The 16,347-nt window shown below is 59.3% G+C and overlaps 1 protein-coding gene across 3 annotated transcripts; it reads left to right on the forward strand.

The window, feature by feature from the left end:
- Positions 1-7: 7 nt before the first annotated feature.
- On the forward strand, positions 8-10,495 carry GJC2 (gap junction protein gamma 2). 3 transcript variants are annotated; one of them, XM_036846166.1, is made up of 3 exons: positions 8-1,005; positions 1,582-1,669; positions 8,178-10,495. In XM_036846166.1, the coding sequence occupies exon 3, from the start codon at positions 8,196-8,198 to the stop codon at positions 9,483-9,485; it is 1,290 nt and encodes a 429-aa protein (XP_036702061.1). In that variant the 5' UTR covers positions 8-1,005; positions 1,582-1,669; positions 8,178-8,195; the 3' UTR covers positions 9,486-10,495. The 3 variants fall into 3 exon arrangements, with proteins under 3 accessions (XP_036702061.1, XP_036702062.1, XP_036702059.1); XM_036846167.1 differs by having other exon boundaries at positions 8-1,669; positions 8,178-8,270; positions 8,445-10,462; XM_036846164.1 differs by having other exon boundaries at positions 8-1,669.
- Positions 10,496-16,347: the final 5,852 nt, after the last annotated feature.

Consider the following 16,347-nt stretch of genomic DNA (forward strand, 5'->3'; position numbering starts at 1 on the left):
ACACCCTAACTGGCCAGCCCCTGGAGGTCCTTGGGCCGCAGCATCCATCTGACATCTGCTGCTCTGGGCTGCCGGCCCCCAGAGAGGGCTGCTCCTGAGCTGCTGCATGCTACTTGCCCAGGGCTCCCACCAGCTGGGTGCAGGGCCTCATCCCCCACTGTCTCTTTGAGTTGCCATTGAGGCTGGGGTCAGAAGGTCCTGGGGGCTCATCCTGCATGAACCACTCCTCCTGGTCCCTGAGTAGGGCTGATGGTGGCAGAGGGACAGACATTGCATACCTGAAGAGGGACTGAGACTACAGAGGATGGACCTCTGCATCTGGGGGCCTTGTGCATGGCCCACTGGGGGTCTGGCCGGCCCTAATGTTCCTGTAGAGGCCAGCCCAGGGAAGACACTTGGGGGCCTCTGTTAGGGTTCCAGGCTCTGTGGAGTCTCAGAAGATACCTCCAAAAGCTGCCCATCTGAAGTCGGGGCAGCTGAATTGTACTAGGCACAGGAGGCACTCGCCTGAGCCCTGGTCCATGCCCAGGCCATGCTCCTACGGTGGAACCCAGACAGATGGTTGATGCAGACCTGGAGGAGGCAGGGAGCCCGGGCAGAAATAGAAAGGCTGGGCTCCATCCAAAAGCCCAGATGCACAGCGGAGGGCAGGCGAGAGCTGGGCCTGGACACCGGACAGTGGGCAGAGGGGCGCTGGGCAGCCCCTAGGCCTGGGGGCAAGTAAGATGGGGCTGGGCTGCCTCCTGACCTACTGTACAGCCTGGGAGAGACTGGTTCCCTCTCTGGGACCCGTCCAGCCCCAGGGACAATCAGGGATTCAGACCCCGAGCCTCAGGGGGAACAATGGAGCCCTTCAAGGCCCTCCCCCCACATTGTGCTTGGTGGTGAGAGGTGGCCCTGGGTCGGGCCCTGGACTTAGCCGGGTGCACACCCTCAGGAGGGCTGGTGTCCAGCCGGCCAGCAGGTGGAAGGGCTCAGAAGGACTTGTTTCCTGGCCTGGAGAAGGTAGGGTACCACCAGGGGACCAGGTTTGGGGCGCCCTTTGGGGCTAAGCAGCACCCTCTTCACTCTGGGCCCAAGGTCTCAGGGGCCTGGACTCAACTGTCTTGGAACAGCCAACCCCAGGAGATAACGGGTGCTGAGCCTGGCTGGGTGGCCCTCCATTCTGGGGGTCTGTCCATCTCAGGCCCACTGCCCTCACAGGGCCATCAGTCTGGGTGGTGATTCAGCTGCAGTAAGACTCAAGGGTAGGAGGAGGTAGAGGCAGAAGTCTGCCCCTCCCCCTCCCGCAGAAGCTGCTCAGGCCAGCTGATGAGCAAGGGGGGAAGGGGGTGGGCCCCCGGGCAGCTGGGACCCCTCAGGCCATGTGGGACTGGCCAGCCCCTGCCAGCTAGGCAGCTGCAGTGTATCCAGAGGCTGGGGCCTTGGGCTATTCAGCCCTGGGGGGAGGTTGGGGAGCCCCACCTCTTCCACGCGGGCAGACGAGCGGTAGTTGGTACACCTGCCTGCTGTCCACGCTGCTCTTGGTTTAGCCTTTATGTGGCCGGGGGCACCTCCTAAACCCTTGTGGCCGCCTGCTAGGTCCTGCGTCCTCAGAGCTGGGTCCTGGAGGTTAGCAGAGCAGAACAGACTCCTGTTCTCCAGGAGCGGCACCCATTGCACCACAGATGTGAGTTGCCTGGATGCGGATTGCGTGCAGGGTGGCTGGACAAGAATGGGGAACGGGACTGGGCTGGTGTCCCGACAAGGGGCAGCACGGCTGAGGGGCGGCAGCTGGTCCTGTGGTATGCTCGGCTGTTGGAGGAGCAGGTGGACACAACAGGTGTTCAGGGCAGGAAGGGGGTATGCAGGGCAGCGAAAGAGTGACACTGCCACACACTGGGGGGGCAGAGCCTGCGGTGGCTTTAACGCGGCGTTTTGGGCCGCATCAGGGTGGAGGGTTGAAGGAGGGGTTGAAAATGTCACCCCATGGGGTCCGAGGGGCACAGCGTCCTGCCCTTGGCCAGCAATGCCTGGGGAGGTCCTTGAGGGGGCACCGAGCTTGGGCAGGGGTCCTGGTTCAGCCTCACACCCTTGCTCCTCCTGACACCTCCCCCTGCCAAAGCCCAGGGTTCTACGGCCCAGGTCTCCCTGTAGCAGCAGTTCCTGGCCTGGCTGCAGGAGCAGTCCAGGCTGCGCCACCATGACTCACTCCCCAGGCCTGTCCCCACCACACCCTCCACTCCTGCAGGAGGCCCCTCACTTCCCGGATTCCAGGCTGGAGCAGAGCAGAGAGGGGGCCCCCTCGTTCCTCCACAGACCCAGAGTGCCATGTCCAAAGGTCACCATGGGAAACAGTTACCAGCCCAGGCACCTGCACCTCCAGAGACCCTGGGAGGGAGCAGGGGCCTCCCACCTCAGGTTTACACCAACCCTCCCCAGAGCTTCCAGGCAGGGCTCCATTGCCTCAGACATTGAATCATCCCACTGGCATTTGCTGAGCGTTTGTGTGATTGGGGGCACTGAGCATGCAGTGGGGACACCTCACTCTTCTGGCCGTGGAGGGAGCTTCCCAGAGGAAGGCCATTGGAGCGGTACAAGGCAGAAAGCAGTGCGTGTGTGTGTCTGAGCGTGAGGATGAAGTGTGTGGGCATTGCAAATGTGTGTATAAGTATGTGGGTATGCATTTGTTAGAGAGAGGGAGTCCAGACATGGTCAGTTCTGAGGTGGGCAGGAGCAGGTCAGGGAGTTCCTGAGGACCTGTGAGGATATGGGTTTTGTGCTGAGAGCCCCAGGCTCCCTGGGACCCAACCCAGTGGGGCCTGTGTCCCCACCTTGGAGTGCCTGCAGGAGGGGAAATGGGGGTAGGGGACTGGGAAGGGAACCTGGCCACTAGCTGGTGTCTACACTGTGTGGGAGGCTGTGGTGTGCACTGGAGTTGCTGGGGGCGGATGGATGTGGCAGAGGGTCCCCAGGCCTGGGGTCTGGGTTTTGGGCACCTGGGTTGGGGGCGGGTGCACACCTCTCAGTGGCCAGGGGGTTCAGGCAGGACACAACTGGGGCATCCAGGAAAGGGGCACAGGGAGGGAGGGACATGGAAGACAGCCCACAGAACCACTACAAAACTGACAAGGGGGAGACTTTGTGGGCATCCTAAAGCCAGGCTGTGAGGGAGGCCACCATTGGGAGGCCTGGGGGCTAGTGGAGGTGGAGAGAAATCAGATTTCTTCTGGCATACAGCACTGGGGCCTGAGCAAGGCAAGTGCTGCAGCCCCACTCTCTGAGTAAGAACTGTCCCCCACAGGGCACTTCAGTGGGTGGGTGGGCAAGCAGCAGGAGGGGGACCTTAGCCTGGAAGGTGGGTGGATTGCAGGAGCAGCCCCTGGTCCCTGCTCTAAGGCCTCAGGTCTCCCAGGGCTGAGTCCGCCTTGGGCTACTTGTAGGTACTCATATATAGAGGAGGGACCACCCAGTGCCAGGTGCATGCAGGAATCTGAGTCCTCAGGAAGGAGAAGAGGTTGCCTGAGATGCCCAGGTTCCCAGGGAAGGGTTCCACCAGTCCTCTTGGTGAGCTGAGCACTCCACTCCGGGGGGGGTGGGGGGTCAGCCAGGCAGCCCCACCTCAGCCAAAGGAAGTCCACCCACCATGAGAGGGGGCACATGGGAGGAAGCTGGGCCAGGGATGGGAAGGAAATGGCTGGGCAGGCCCTGACCTCACTGTACTACAGGAGGAGGCACTGGGCATCTCTGGTTCTCAGCCTCTGACCACCCCCCGCCCAAGCCCAGGACCTTTGTTCAGACCCAGGGGTGAAAGGGGCTTGAAGCGGGGAGAGCCCAGCTGCCCACCCCTGCAGGAGCCACTCCATTGGTGCCAGAACCAGTGTGCAGGGCCCAGCTCACCCCAGCACAGGTCATCCTGATGCCCACTGGAGTCCGTGGTGCCTGCCTACCACCCTCCTCCCAATAGGGTGCCTCCTTGGGCAACTCTTGGTGAAGATGACCGCAGCCCACTTCATGGGGATCCCCCATGTGTGCCCTGCACCCTGACCAGTCACCCCTCCCTCCCCCGACCCCACTCCCTTTAGTGAACACCCCCAGGCCCGCCCCCTCCCAGACCTTGACACCCAGGTGCCCCTGGGCCCCTTCTCCCCAAACCTCGTCCTGGATCCCACTTGAGTGGCCCCCACCCGCACTTGCTCTAACATGTAGCTTTGGGTGAGATTCCCTCTGAACAAAGGTCCCAGCAAATGCCAGGGCCTTGTTCCCTGAGGGGCCAGCACCCCCTCACGTACCCTCCTCTCCTGCTGGCCCAGCCCAGAGCCAAGCTCCCACTGGCTGCCTCCCATCAGCACTGGGCAGCCATGGGCCTGGCCTTTGCCTCCCACTGCCCCATCTCTGTGTTGGGGTCCTTCTTGCACCCCACAGCCCCAGGACAGGTCATGAGCAAAACTCCCAGCTCTGTGCTTGAAGCCTCCAGACACAGAGAAATACGTTCCAGATGGGACAAGACAGGGAGAGGGAACTTGAAGTGATGGAGTAGGAAACCATTTTAAATAAGGTTTTTTATTTTACAACACCTGTGATTTACAGAGAAGCTATAAAGAGACCAGGGAGAGTTCTCATTTGCCCCCAAACCCAGTTCTGCAGTGACGTGCTTGTCACAACTGGTGCACCAATATTGATACATTGCCATAAGCCAAAGATTCCTCACTTTTCAATGTGTCCTTTTGCTGTCCCAAGGTCCCCAAGGGGAGGGGTGACTGTCCTCGTGTCTCCTTGGTCCCTCTTGGGGGTGACTCCCTCAGACTTCCCTAGTTACTGATGCCCTTGGCATTTTGAAGGTCAGGTAGTTTGTAAAAGGCCCTCCTGGAACTTGTGTCAATATATCTCATGATCACCTGGGGTGAGGGTTTGGGAAGAAGCCTCCGGGGCAGCAAGGTCTGTGCTCTCAACTTGGCTCCTCCCTGCAGGTGGGGACCTCGGCCACCTGCCTGAGGTGATGTCTGTCAGGTTGTACTCCTCCCTTCCTCCTTGCTGTGCTCTCTGGAAGAGCACCCTCCTTGAGGTCACAGTGACTACATGAATTATTCAGAATTCCCTTCTCCCCCATTTAGTTAGTTACTGTATCATTTGTATCAGTGGGGTCTCGTACATTTTCTACCTTGGGCAACAATCTATAAACCAATCTATAATAGCAGGGTGGTGGGCTGGCCTCAGAGGCAATCGGGTGGAGAGACAGGAGGAGGGGGCAGGGCTCAGCGTGGGGTGGGGTGGAGCGGGAGTGTGGGCGGGGAGTGGACGCACGTGGGACTGCCGCGCGTAGCAGAAGCCCCAGCAGGGGTGGTTTCCGCCTATGTGGGAGCGGAATGCGGGTGCTGGTGCGTTGGGACCAGGTGCGCTTGGCATTTTACCGCAAAGTCGGGGGAAGTCTCAGGAGCACAGGTCGATGGGCTTCCTAAGGTGCTCGGCAGAAGCGAGGCAGGCCCAGGGAGCAGCAGGACCCGGCGGAGTCCGGTTCAGGGTTTTTGCTGATGAAGCGGAGAGGGTGCTGGCCAGAGAGCCGTCCAGGATAAGCCCATCTGAGAGGAAGCCGCTTTGGAGGGAAATTTTGGGGTCTGGTCTTCTGGGGTTTGCTGTGCCTGCTGGCATCCATGTGCCGGTCCAGCAGCTGGCACCAGAAGTCTGGATCTGGGGGACCCCTGCGCCTGGCACTGAGGGCCTGGGCTCCTGCAGGCCATAGCTGGTCAGCATCAGCCCCCTGACCATGGGATGACCTCGCCGTGACTGCGTGTGTGACACAGGCCCTGCACACACGTGTACGCAGCACGCAGGCATGGGCCCTTGGGTCTGGAGAGCCAGAGCCTCTGCTCCACACCCAGAGGGTGCCTGAGCTCCCCCACTGGCACTGGGGGAAGGAAGAGAGGAGGTTTGCTCACCCTTCCTGCTGCCCAGGCTGTCCCCTTCGGCTGACAGCCTGCAGGGCCTGCACCCTCTTTTCTCCACACGACTCATCTCTGGGGCGGCTCTGACTGCACCCAAGTCAGCCCCCCAGGGCAAAGTGCCATCCTTCACACCCCAGGGCAGGGTCCACCCAGTGCCATGCTAGAGCTGGTCTCAAGAACCCTGCCCCCACCCCCCACTCCCCGCCTCCCGTGCGTGTCTCCTCGAGCTGGTCATGGGCCTGGTGGGAGCATTTACGCCATGGGAATCAGCAAACACTACACCAAGGCTTTTCCACCGAGGGCCAGTTGTTAAATACCACACAGAAGAGGTCAGGACTGCCCTGGCACCCCCACCCTCCCTCCCATTTCTCCACTGGGCTCCATCTTGGAGGGGAGAGAAGTGGGGGCTGCTCTGCCATCCCTTTTCTGGGTTCCTGCATGGTGGGACTATAGGCCTCAGCCTCCTGGGATGTGGGACTGTTGAGGTCAGCGTTAGGGACAGGTCCTGAAAGAGAGCTGAAGTTAGAGCTGAGGAAACACAGCCAGCTGAGTACATCAAGACCCTCATGCTCATTCCTCTTTGAGGCAGAGGTATATCAAAGATGGCCCTGAAGGGCTGGGCATGTGCCAGTCTGTGTACCTGTAAATGTGTGTGCCTGTGCATGAGTGCATTGCACATGTGAGTGTGTGTATACATATGTATGCACATGTGTGTCTGAGTGAACGTATTTGCATGTGCACTTGTGAGTGTTTGCATGTGTGTGGCTATGAGAGGGGCGCTGCACACAGATGTGAGGAAATAGGGTCACTTCCCCAGGAACCCCGGCTGCCCCCTCTTCCTGCCCCCACCCCCTGCCCCAGGAGAGGCCCCAGCTCCATAAAGAGGGCCCGGAGCCCTGAATGCCCCTGTTGTTCCATTCCACACCTGCCCACGCTGCCTCCCAGGCCTGTTCCAGAAGGAGGGCGCCAAAAGCATCAGGTACTCAAGGGTCTTCTGCCTCCAAACTACCCAGGAGCAGGTACTGGTGTGGAGGAGGGAGGGTGGGCATTAGGAGGCTGCAGCCCCCTCCCTAGAGGCGCAGGGGTACAGGGGTGTGTGGTCCTGCCCACTGAGCCCCTTCTAGATACAGGCTCACTCAGGGGTAGCTGATCTAGAAGGAGCACTGGTCTGGGACGTGGGAAGTGGCCACAAGGCTGTCTCCGAGTGTCACAGGTGCCCGAGTGTGGTTGTGTGTGTGCCTTAAGTATCTGTGGGCCTCGCTGCACATGGTGCCACCCTGAACAGACACCTGGGCTCACCCCACGCCCCCAGCCAGGATGTGCAGAGGACATGGGAGTGCTGGAACAAGAGGGAGGAGCAGCCTGGAGGGTAGGCCTCAGCCCCTGGTACAGCTGGACCAGTGGCGGGGGTGGGGGGGGGCGCAAAGGAGCATGGCAGTGGTCCTTTGTGGAGACAGAGGGACCAGAGCCCCTGTTCAGGATGTGGAGGAAGGGGGAGCCCACTGTTGGGGAGTCTGGAACTGATGGGGCTGGGGGCTTCAGGGGCTGGAAGCTGACAGAGCCGTTGGGTCTGGGGATGGATGGGATTAGGGGATGATGAGGAGGCTAGACTAGGAGGCTGGGGGCTGAGGGCCACTGGGTCTAGGGGCCTGGGGAACTGTGAGCTGATGGGGGACTGGAGTGGCTGAGGAGCTGGGGGGCCAGGCAGGCTGCAGGCCCAGCCCCTGGTGGGCCCCTGGCATGCTGGAAATAGGAATCCAGCAAGCCGGGTGCTGCAAGGTGGGAGCAGGCATCTGAGGTGAGGCCCAGACTCTGAGTGAGGCTGGTCCGTTTTCTGGTTGGCCCTACGAAGGCAGCTCACCTAGTGGACTCCCTGTGGCTCTCAGGGCCTGGGGTGAGGTCCCCAGAGGCTGGGTAAGGGGCACAGCTTGCACGGCGCCGGGCTTTCCTAGAGAGCTGGGGGAGGGCAGGAGGGCTGGCCCTGCTCCAGGCCACAGGGACCTAGAGTCGGGTTTTGGGGGGAGCCAGGGCATGTGCTCAGCCAGAGAAGGCGACCCCTCGTCTGTCCTTGTAGGGTCTATCCTCTGGCTGCAGAGGCCCCGGCCTCTTGCTGATCCCTCCTAGGACAGGGTCAGGACCCTGGGTGAGGGCGGCGCTCCTGGAGGGGCTCCAGGTGCCACTCTACACCCTCCCAACCCACTAGCCCTTGCCCCCATTACCCTCGCCCCAGGTTGAGCTCCTGCTCATGGCCTGCAGGTCCCATCCCCCGCCCCTATGACCAACATGAGCTGGAGCTTCCTGACGCGGCTGCTGGAGGAGATCCACAACCACTCCACGTTCGTGGGCAAGGTATGGCTCACGGTGCTGGTGGTCTTCCGCATCGTGCTCACGGCGGTAGGCGGTGAGTCCATCTACTCCGACGAGCAGACCAAGTTCACGTGCAACACGCGGCAGCCAGGCTGCGACAACGTCTGCTACGATGCCTTTGCACCCCTGTCCCACGTGCGCTTCTGGGTTTTCCAGATTGTGGTCATCTCCACGCCCTCTGTAATGTACCTGGGCTATGCCGTGCACCGCCTGGCCCGCGCCTCACAGGACGAGCGCCGCCGCGCCTCTCGCCGCCGACCAGGCCGCCTCGCGCCCCGCGCACCCCTGCCGTTGCCCCCACCGCCCCACCCGGGCTGGCCCGAGCCCGCAGACCTGGGCGAAGAGGAGCCCATGCTGGGCCTGGGTGAAGAGGACGAGGAGCCGGGGGCAGCCGAGGGCCTGGGCGAAGATGATGAGGCTGAGGACGCAGGTGCAGCCAAGGGCGCAGGAGGGGACCCAAAGGCGACTGGGGTCCCAAGCCCGGCAGGTCAGCATGACGGGCGGCGGCGCATCCAGCGCGAGGGCCTAATGCGTGTGTACGTCGCCCAGCTGGTGGCGCGGGCCGCCTTCGAGGTGGCCTTCCTGGTGGGCCAGTACCTGCTGTATGGTTTCGAGGTGCGGCCCTTCTTCGCGTGCAGCCGCCAGCCCTGCCCGCACGTGGTCGACTGCTTCGTGTCACGACCCACTGAGAAGACAGTCTTTCTGCTGGTCATGTACGTGGTCAGCTGCCTCTGCCTGGTGCTCAACCTCTGTGAGATGGCGCACCTGGGCCTGGGCAGCGCGCAAGACGCTGTGCGCAGCCGCCGCCCCCTGCCCACCACCCCTGGCCCCATGCCTCGCCAGCAGCCCTGTGCTCTGCCCGCCGCGCCTTCGGGCCTGGCCTGCCCGCCAGACTACAGCCTGGTGGTGCGCGCGGCTGAGCGCGCACGCACCCACGATCAGGACCTGGCCAACCTGGCACTGCAGGCGCTGCAGGACCGGCGGTCGCTTGGGGACCTCGACAGCCCACCAGGCCCTGGCCTTCCAGCAACCGCCCGGGGGCCCCCGAGGGCCGGCGCCCCTGCCTCTGGGTCGGGCAGCGCCACGTCGGGGGGCACTGCCGGGGGCCAGGGCCGGCCAGGGGCCAAACCCAGGATGGGCTCTGAGAAGGGCAGTGGGAGCAGCAGCAGGGAGGGTAAGACCACCGTGTGGATCTGAGGCCTGCCTTGGCCGCTGTCCCTCCTCCCTCCTCACCAGGGCCGAGGTGGAGGGCTCTGAAGGAAGTCCAGGGGCTGGACACCGCCTAAGGGGCAGAGCACAACCTGCCCTCCTCCTCCCCCTCAGGTGGCTGCTCTCCCCCTCGGGAGGGGGCGGAGGGCACCAGCCTGCTCTGCATCACTGCCCCGCCCTGCCTGAGCCCCACCTTCATCCAGGATAGGGTGGGGAAGGTAGGCGTGGGAATCACGAATGGTCCCCAGCTCTGATCCATAAGCCCTGATGGGTAGGTGGGACTGTGGCTGGGGCATTTCCGCCCTCCCAGAGCCACCCAGCTGGCCACCTCAGGACAAGGCCGCCCTCCAGGAGAGAGCTCCACCCCCTCCTGCCCCGCTTTCCCTGCAGTAGCCCATGTGTGACTGCCCAGGGGTGCTTGGCCTGGGTCTTGGGGAGTACTGTGCTTGTCCTCACTCCCTGCCCAGCAAATGGGGCTCTTTTCCTAGCACCCACACTCTTCTAGCCCAGGTTCTGGTTCTTGCAGAGCTGAAAGCAATGCCAGGTCTTCCTTGTACAGAAGGGAAAACAGAGACCACAGTGGGCAGAGGCCCCTGCACCCAGCCCTGGTCTGTACCACCTCCTGCCTCACCCCCACTAGGCCCCAAGCATGAGCTGCCTCGAGTGCCAGGTGGACCTGCACCCTGCTTCCTGTTCCCTGCCCAGACAGATCTGGGGCTCAGGCCCCGCTTGGGCCCAGGGGTGGATGGGACCATGCCCTCTCCAGCTCCTGTGCTGGCCTGGCGTGGCCCCTTCCTCTGGGACATACTTGAAGTTCCGAAGAGACATCGGCCCCCCTTGCCACTCAGACCAACAGGATGGTGGCGAGGGGCTACGGCTTTGCGCATGCTAGGGGAAGGCACTCTGAGGCTCCCGCTACAGCCTCTTCCCTCCAGCCCCCTCTCCAATTCAGACACAGCCTCCAAAGGGAGTGAAATAAAACTAACTTTTGTTTACAACCACACGTGTATGTGTATGAATGTCCGCATGAACGTGTGTGTGTGCTTGTGTATGTATGTGGGAGTGTGGTGTGTGCACATATGTGTGAGTACACATATATGCATGTGTGTACGTGTCCACCGCTGGCCTCTGGGGACACATGGCTCAGCTCTAGGATGGCTGGGAGAGGAAACCACTTTGCAGGGACCATCCGGGGAGCAAGGCCCAGGCTGAGCCCCTGCAGCTCCTTGGAGACACTCTGGTGCCACTCTGTGCCAGGCAACAGGCTCGGCCCAGAGGGGAGGGATATGGCTGAATGAGAACAAAGAACAGCCAGGCCTGCAGGCTTAGAACCCAAGGTGGTACCTCAAAGGACAGAGGGGCAGTCCTGTCTCAGGCCCCGGCATTATCCAGATGCTGGCCAAAGCCTGCAGTGGTAGCTTTGGTGGGGAGCAAAGGTGAGCACAGCTGGGGAAACAGCTGCTGCCATCAAGGAGCCACCTTGGAATAGACTTCAGTCACCCTGCTGTCTCCCAGCTTCCCTCAGGCCCAAGGCGGGCCCTGAGAGCTTCTCCCAGGTTGCAAACCCTCCCTGGGGGCCCAGGGCCAAGCCCCAAGCCTGGGTGAACCCCAACCCAGCCTGCCTCTGGTCAGATGCCAAATGCAGGCTGAGTCCCTTTCCTTTGTGGGGTCTGACTGGCTGATCCCGGGTTCCAGGTGAGCCCCACCCCAAGGTGAGCCTTGCCCCCAGGTAAGCCCCACCCCCATGAAGTCCCAGATGTCAATGCTGGAAGCAGAGCCTCAGAAGGAAAGCCAATCCAGATCCAGAGCAGGGACTCACCACTCGCCTCTCCAAGAGAAGAAAGTCCATGGAACTGGCATCCCTGCATTTGGGGCTGTGCTCCTGGCAGTGTCGTCATGAGGAATACTGGGTTTCTGTGGTGGGGAACGTGCTGTCCAGCCATACCTGGCTCCCATCAGTGTGACTGGGTGCAGTGAGCGGCAGAGCTGGTGAAGGACATCTGCAAGGCACTATTGTTGGCTGACACCCTTGCCGCGGCCCCTCCATAGCCTCCCTGCCTCCCGTGTCCCTGAGAGCAGCCTCCTGCAGCCAGTAGAGGGCCTGGAGGACATCAGGACCTCAGGGAGATAAGTGGGCATTCCAGGTGGGGAATAGTGGGAGACTTTAGGGTTCAGAACCACCCTAGTGGCTGGAGAGGGCTGGTGAGGAAGGCAGGTGTCCACTCCGAGCAGGGCCCAGAGGTTGGCCTCGATTCTGATGGTCAGTGCTCCCACATCTCAAGGCCATGAGGCACACTTGATGGTGACAGGGTCCCACAAGGGGTGGAAGGTGGGGCATGGGCCCTCAGCATCTGCCTGAAAAGAAGCCTTAAGCCAGCAGACAGGGAGACCCTGGGCAGGTTTGTGTTTGGGGAAGAACATTCTGGATTTCACTGTGACAGTGTCCCGGGAAGCCTCCCCCCATCCACAGAGAGGGAGCTTTAGGTCAAGTTCAAGGGGTCAGGACCTCATTCTCTGGGCCCTTCCTGAACAAAGTAACATTAGGATCTCACCCTCTATAACTCGGGTTGGGCTCCTGGTGTAGTTGCAGCCTGGGAGTGTCTGGTGGGGCCAGGGCTGGCTCAACGATTTCCTCACTCACCGAGCTGGGGGTTCATGCTGGGGTCCTTCGATGTGGTTTGGACCTCCTTGTAGCATGGTGGCCCAAGAGGACCCAGCAAAGGCCAACTGACCCTTATCACCAGCCCTAAAGTCATATCACTTCACATCACAGCAGTCACAGTCCTGCAGGATCCCTCTCAATGGGCCAGTGTCAAATTTTAAGGGCACGTGGAATAGAGAGCCTCTGTTGGCCTTGGTCCGCTGGCCCCCCTAGCCACGTGTGAAGCCCTTCAGTACCCCTCCCGCCCACACACACAGGGGCACGTGATCTTGGGGCCTCTGCAGCCACTGCCCCCTTCTTTTACCACAGTTCTGATATCGGTCCATAATTTGCCCCATACTATTTAGCCTGCCCAGTTTCTATCATCTCAGTCCCTCCACTCCTAATTGGTTTAGATACAATTTGAGGCAGCTGCGTCAGTGGGAGCAGGACACTGCCCAGGGCCTCCTGGGGAAATCTATTTGCTGCGTGTCTGTGACATAGAAGTCAGATGTGGGTCAAGCTGTGAGTCTCCATGCTCAGTGGGTTGGTCCAACACCAATCTAGATGTTGCGGTGAAGGTGTGCTTTTAGATGAGATTAACATTGACAATCTGTGGACTTTGATAAAGCAGACCATCCTCCCTAATGTGGGTTGCCCTCATCCAATCAGGTGATGGCCTTAAGAACAAAGACTGAGGTTCCCAAAGAAGAAGTGATTCTCCCTCCAGACTGCCAGTGATGATTACATGGGTCAGCTTGACTGGGCCCTGGGGTGCCCAGAACAAGCATGATTCTAGGTGTGTCTATGAGGGTGATTCTGGATGAGATTCACACTGAATCTGCACACTGAGTAAAGCAGATGGCCCTCCCCAGTGCGGGTGGGCCTTGGCCAGTCAGGTGAAGGCTTGAGTAGAACAAAAAGGTGAAGAGAGAACTCCGGCCTGACAGTTTGAGCAAGCACACTGGTCTCCTGTCTTGAGGCTCAGACTCAGGCTAGAACTCTCCTGAGTCTCTAGCTTGTAGATGGCAGACCTTGGGACTCCTCAGCCTCCATAGTTGAGTGAGCCAATTCCTTATAATAAATCTCTATCGAATTGGTTCTCTTTCTCTGGAGAACCCTAACTAATCAACATCCCATCAGCCAGAGGTTGTTAAAAGGGCATCCCAGCTGTGAGGAAAACTGCAAATGGAGGCTCTATTCTGGGAGGTATCTCAGTCAGCTCAGCCTGTGTAACAAATACCATAGACTGCGGGCTCAAACAACAGACATCTATTTCTCATAGTACTGGAAACTGGAAGTCCGAGACCAAGGTGTCAGCACCTGAGGCCACTCTCCTTGGTGTGTAGACAGCTGTCTTCTCCCTGTGTCCTCGCATGGTCTTCCCTTTGTGTGAGTCTGTGTCCTCATCTCCTCTTCTTATAAGGAAACCAGTCCTATTGGATTAGGGCCCACCTCAGTGACCTCATTTGACCTTAATCACCTCTTTAAAGACCCCATCTCCAAATACAGCCCCATTCTGAGGTCCTGGGCATTAGGGCTCCATAATGTGAATTTGGGGGGATGCAATACAACCCATATTAGAAGGCAGATGCCTAACTAAAAGCTCAGTCACCACAGAAGGGGATCCTAACGCATAAGCCTCCTGTCTCAGGAACTTAGGGGCCTGGACGCACCACTGGGGTCCTATATGTTTTGTGAGCTTTCGACGGGGGTGACTTAGGATTTTTTTTTAAAACATCTTTATTGGAGTATATTTGCTTTACAATGGTGTGTTAGTTTCTGCTTTATAACAAAGTGAATCAGTTATACATATACATATATCCCCATATCTCTTCCCTCTTGCGTCTCCCTCCCTCCCACCCTCCCTATCCCACCCCTCTAGGTGGTCACAAACCACCAAGCTGATTTCCCTGTGCTATGAGGCTGCTTCTCACTAGCTATCTATTTTACGTTTGGTAGTGTATATATGTCCATGCCACTCTCTCACTTTGTCACAGTTTACCCTTCCCCCTCCCCGTATCCTCAAGTCCATTCTCTAGTAGGTCTGTGTCTTTATTCCCATCTTGCCCTTAGGTTCTTCATGACTTTTTTTTTTTCCCTTAGATTCCATATATATGTGTTAGCATACAGTATTTCTTTTTCTCTTTCTGACTTACTTCACTCTGTACGACAGACTCTAGGTCCATCCACCTCAGTGACTTAGGATTTACTGTCATGTCCTCCCAACTGATGTCACTGGCCATCCCAGGCTAGGGGAGCCAACCTCTGTGTCATACACGTTCCTACCTCTAACACCAATTTCTTGATGTTCTGAACCACCATAACCATGATCTCATGCCTGAGCCCCGATACCCTAACGGGGTGTCCATCTCCCACCTATGACATAGTATCTAATATGCTCAAGTCTGTTAACTCTCAGAGGTGGAACCCAACCACTAAACTTGGCACTTAATGCTCACTTAACTACTTGAAAAAATCCTCTCAGTGCCTGTATGGCCATGAGGCTGGAGAGCTGAACTGGGGTGCAAAGCCATTGACCCTCGCCCCCCATCTTCTGTGCTCTGGAGCAGGCTGGTGGGTAGAGCCCCGGCCTCCCCGTCCCTGCTTCACTGCCTGGTGGGGTCCTCGGGCTGTGTGGGGCCCACCCAGGTCTGTATAGGGGCAGGGCCAGGCCGGGGGAGTGGCTGGAGAAGGATCAGACAGAATGGCCTTGTCTCATTCTCATCCGTTTCCATGGCTGGAGCCAACTCACTGGCTGCTCAGGGAGATCGTGGAGGGCTTCAGGGAGGGGGGTGCCCAGAATGGGGGCAGCTTCCTTCTTCTGGCTTTGGGAAGGGAGGAGGCCATGAGGAGAGAATAACAGGAAACAACCCCTGGCCTGGCAGCAGCTGGGAAACAGGGTCTGGGACCCCCATGTCTGCTGATTTTCCAGCTCTCAGATCCCCACCCCTCCCGACAGCTTCAGGGCCCATGGCCTCAGAGGGAGGAGATGCAGATGGGATCCAGCAGTAACCTATGCCCCCAGCTGGACCCAGGCCAATGAGTGGGGTTCCTTGGGAGCATCCTGAGGCCAGTCCACAGCTCCCTCCACCTAGACCTGTAGGCACGAGAAGCTGCAGTGAGAGGACCTGAGAAGGAGCAGTAGCCAGGCCATGCCCACATGCAGGGGTGCCCGCTGTCGGGCTGGCCAGGCTGGTGCAGAGATCTGGGAAGCCTTCCTGGAGGAGGGAGCCTGAAGCAGTGCTGGTTGGCAGACTCTAGAATGGTGGGAGGTGTTGCCTGCTCTGTTCAAGAGGCAGCCACCAGCTGAGTGTGGCTCTGGACATTTCAGTGTGGCCCATTCAGTAAGGAGCTAAAAGTTTCATTTGACTTCATTTGAGTTAATTTGCATTTAAACAGCCCCAGGTGGCAGCAGCAGCCCTGCTGGACCAACTGGGCTGGGCTTGGCACTGGACTGGGAACATCAGGTAAGGTTCCGGGTGGCCCTGGGTCAGCCTGCTGGCCCTTCCCACAGGCTGTGCTGGTGGGAAGCAGGTTTTCTGCTGGCCAAGGGATGGGCTGATGTGAGGCTGGAGGAATGCACCCCCCCCCACCCCATGTTGTCCTCGAATGGTTTCCTCCCTGACCTCACAGGGCTGGCAGGGAGGTGCTGGGTCACCCTAGGAACACAGGCCCAACAGAGGAAGACCTTTTCCATGAAAGGCCAGTGGAACTGCATTCCAGGCCTGGCTGCTCACAACCAGGAAGCCGACTGGGAGGGGACCAAGGGCCTGGAAAACCCTAGGGAGTTCTGGTCAACCAGTTTATGTTAATGAGGTGACTTTTGAAAAGCCCCTAAGGATGGGGGCTGGTTGCCAGAAACAACCGTGTGATTAGAGGGTTAGCGCTTTCAGCCCCACCCCTTGACCTCTGGGGAGGAGTGATGGGCTGGAGGTTGAATCAACAGCCAATGGCCAATAATTTAATCAATCACATCTAGGTAACGAAGCCTCCGTAAAATCCCAAAAGGACTGGGTTTGGAGAGCTTCTGGGTTGGGGAACACATGGAGATTTGGGGAGAGTGTGGTGTGCTCAGAGCGCATGGATGCTCTGTGCCCCTTCCCACATACCTTGCTCTTTGCTCTCTTCCATCTGGCTGTTCCTGAGTTATATCCTTTCATAACAAATCAGTAATCTGGTAGGTAAAATGTTTCTCTGAGTTCTGTG

The sequence above is a fragment of the Balaenoptera musculus genome, chromosome 3, assembly GCF_009873245.2.
Source record: "Balaenoptera musculus isolate JJ_BM4_2016_0621 chromosome 3, mBalMus1.pri.v3, whole genome shotgun sequence".
Lineage (NCBI taxonomy): Eukaryota > Metazoa > Chordata > Mammalia > Artiodactyla > Balaenopteridae > Balaenoptera > Balaenoptera musculus.

Excerpts from the sequence above, each read along its gene's own strand:
- GJC2 (XM_036846164.1), top strand. The coding sequence starts at position 1,538 with ATGTGGCCGGGGGCACCTCCTAAACCCTTGTGGCCGCCTGCTAGGTCC. Across the intron at positions 1,670-8,177 it reads GCACCCATTGCACCACAGAT|GTCCCATCCCCCGCCCCTAT; the intron begins GTGAGTTGCCTG and ends CATGGCCTGCAG.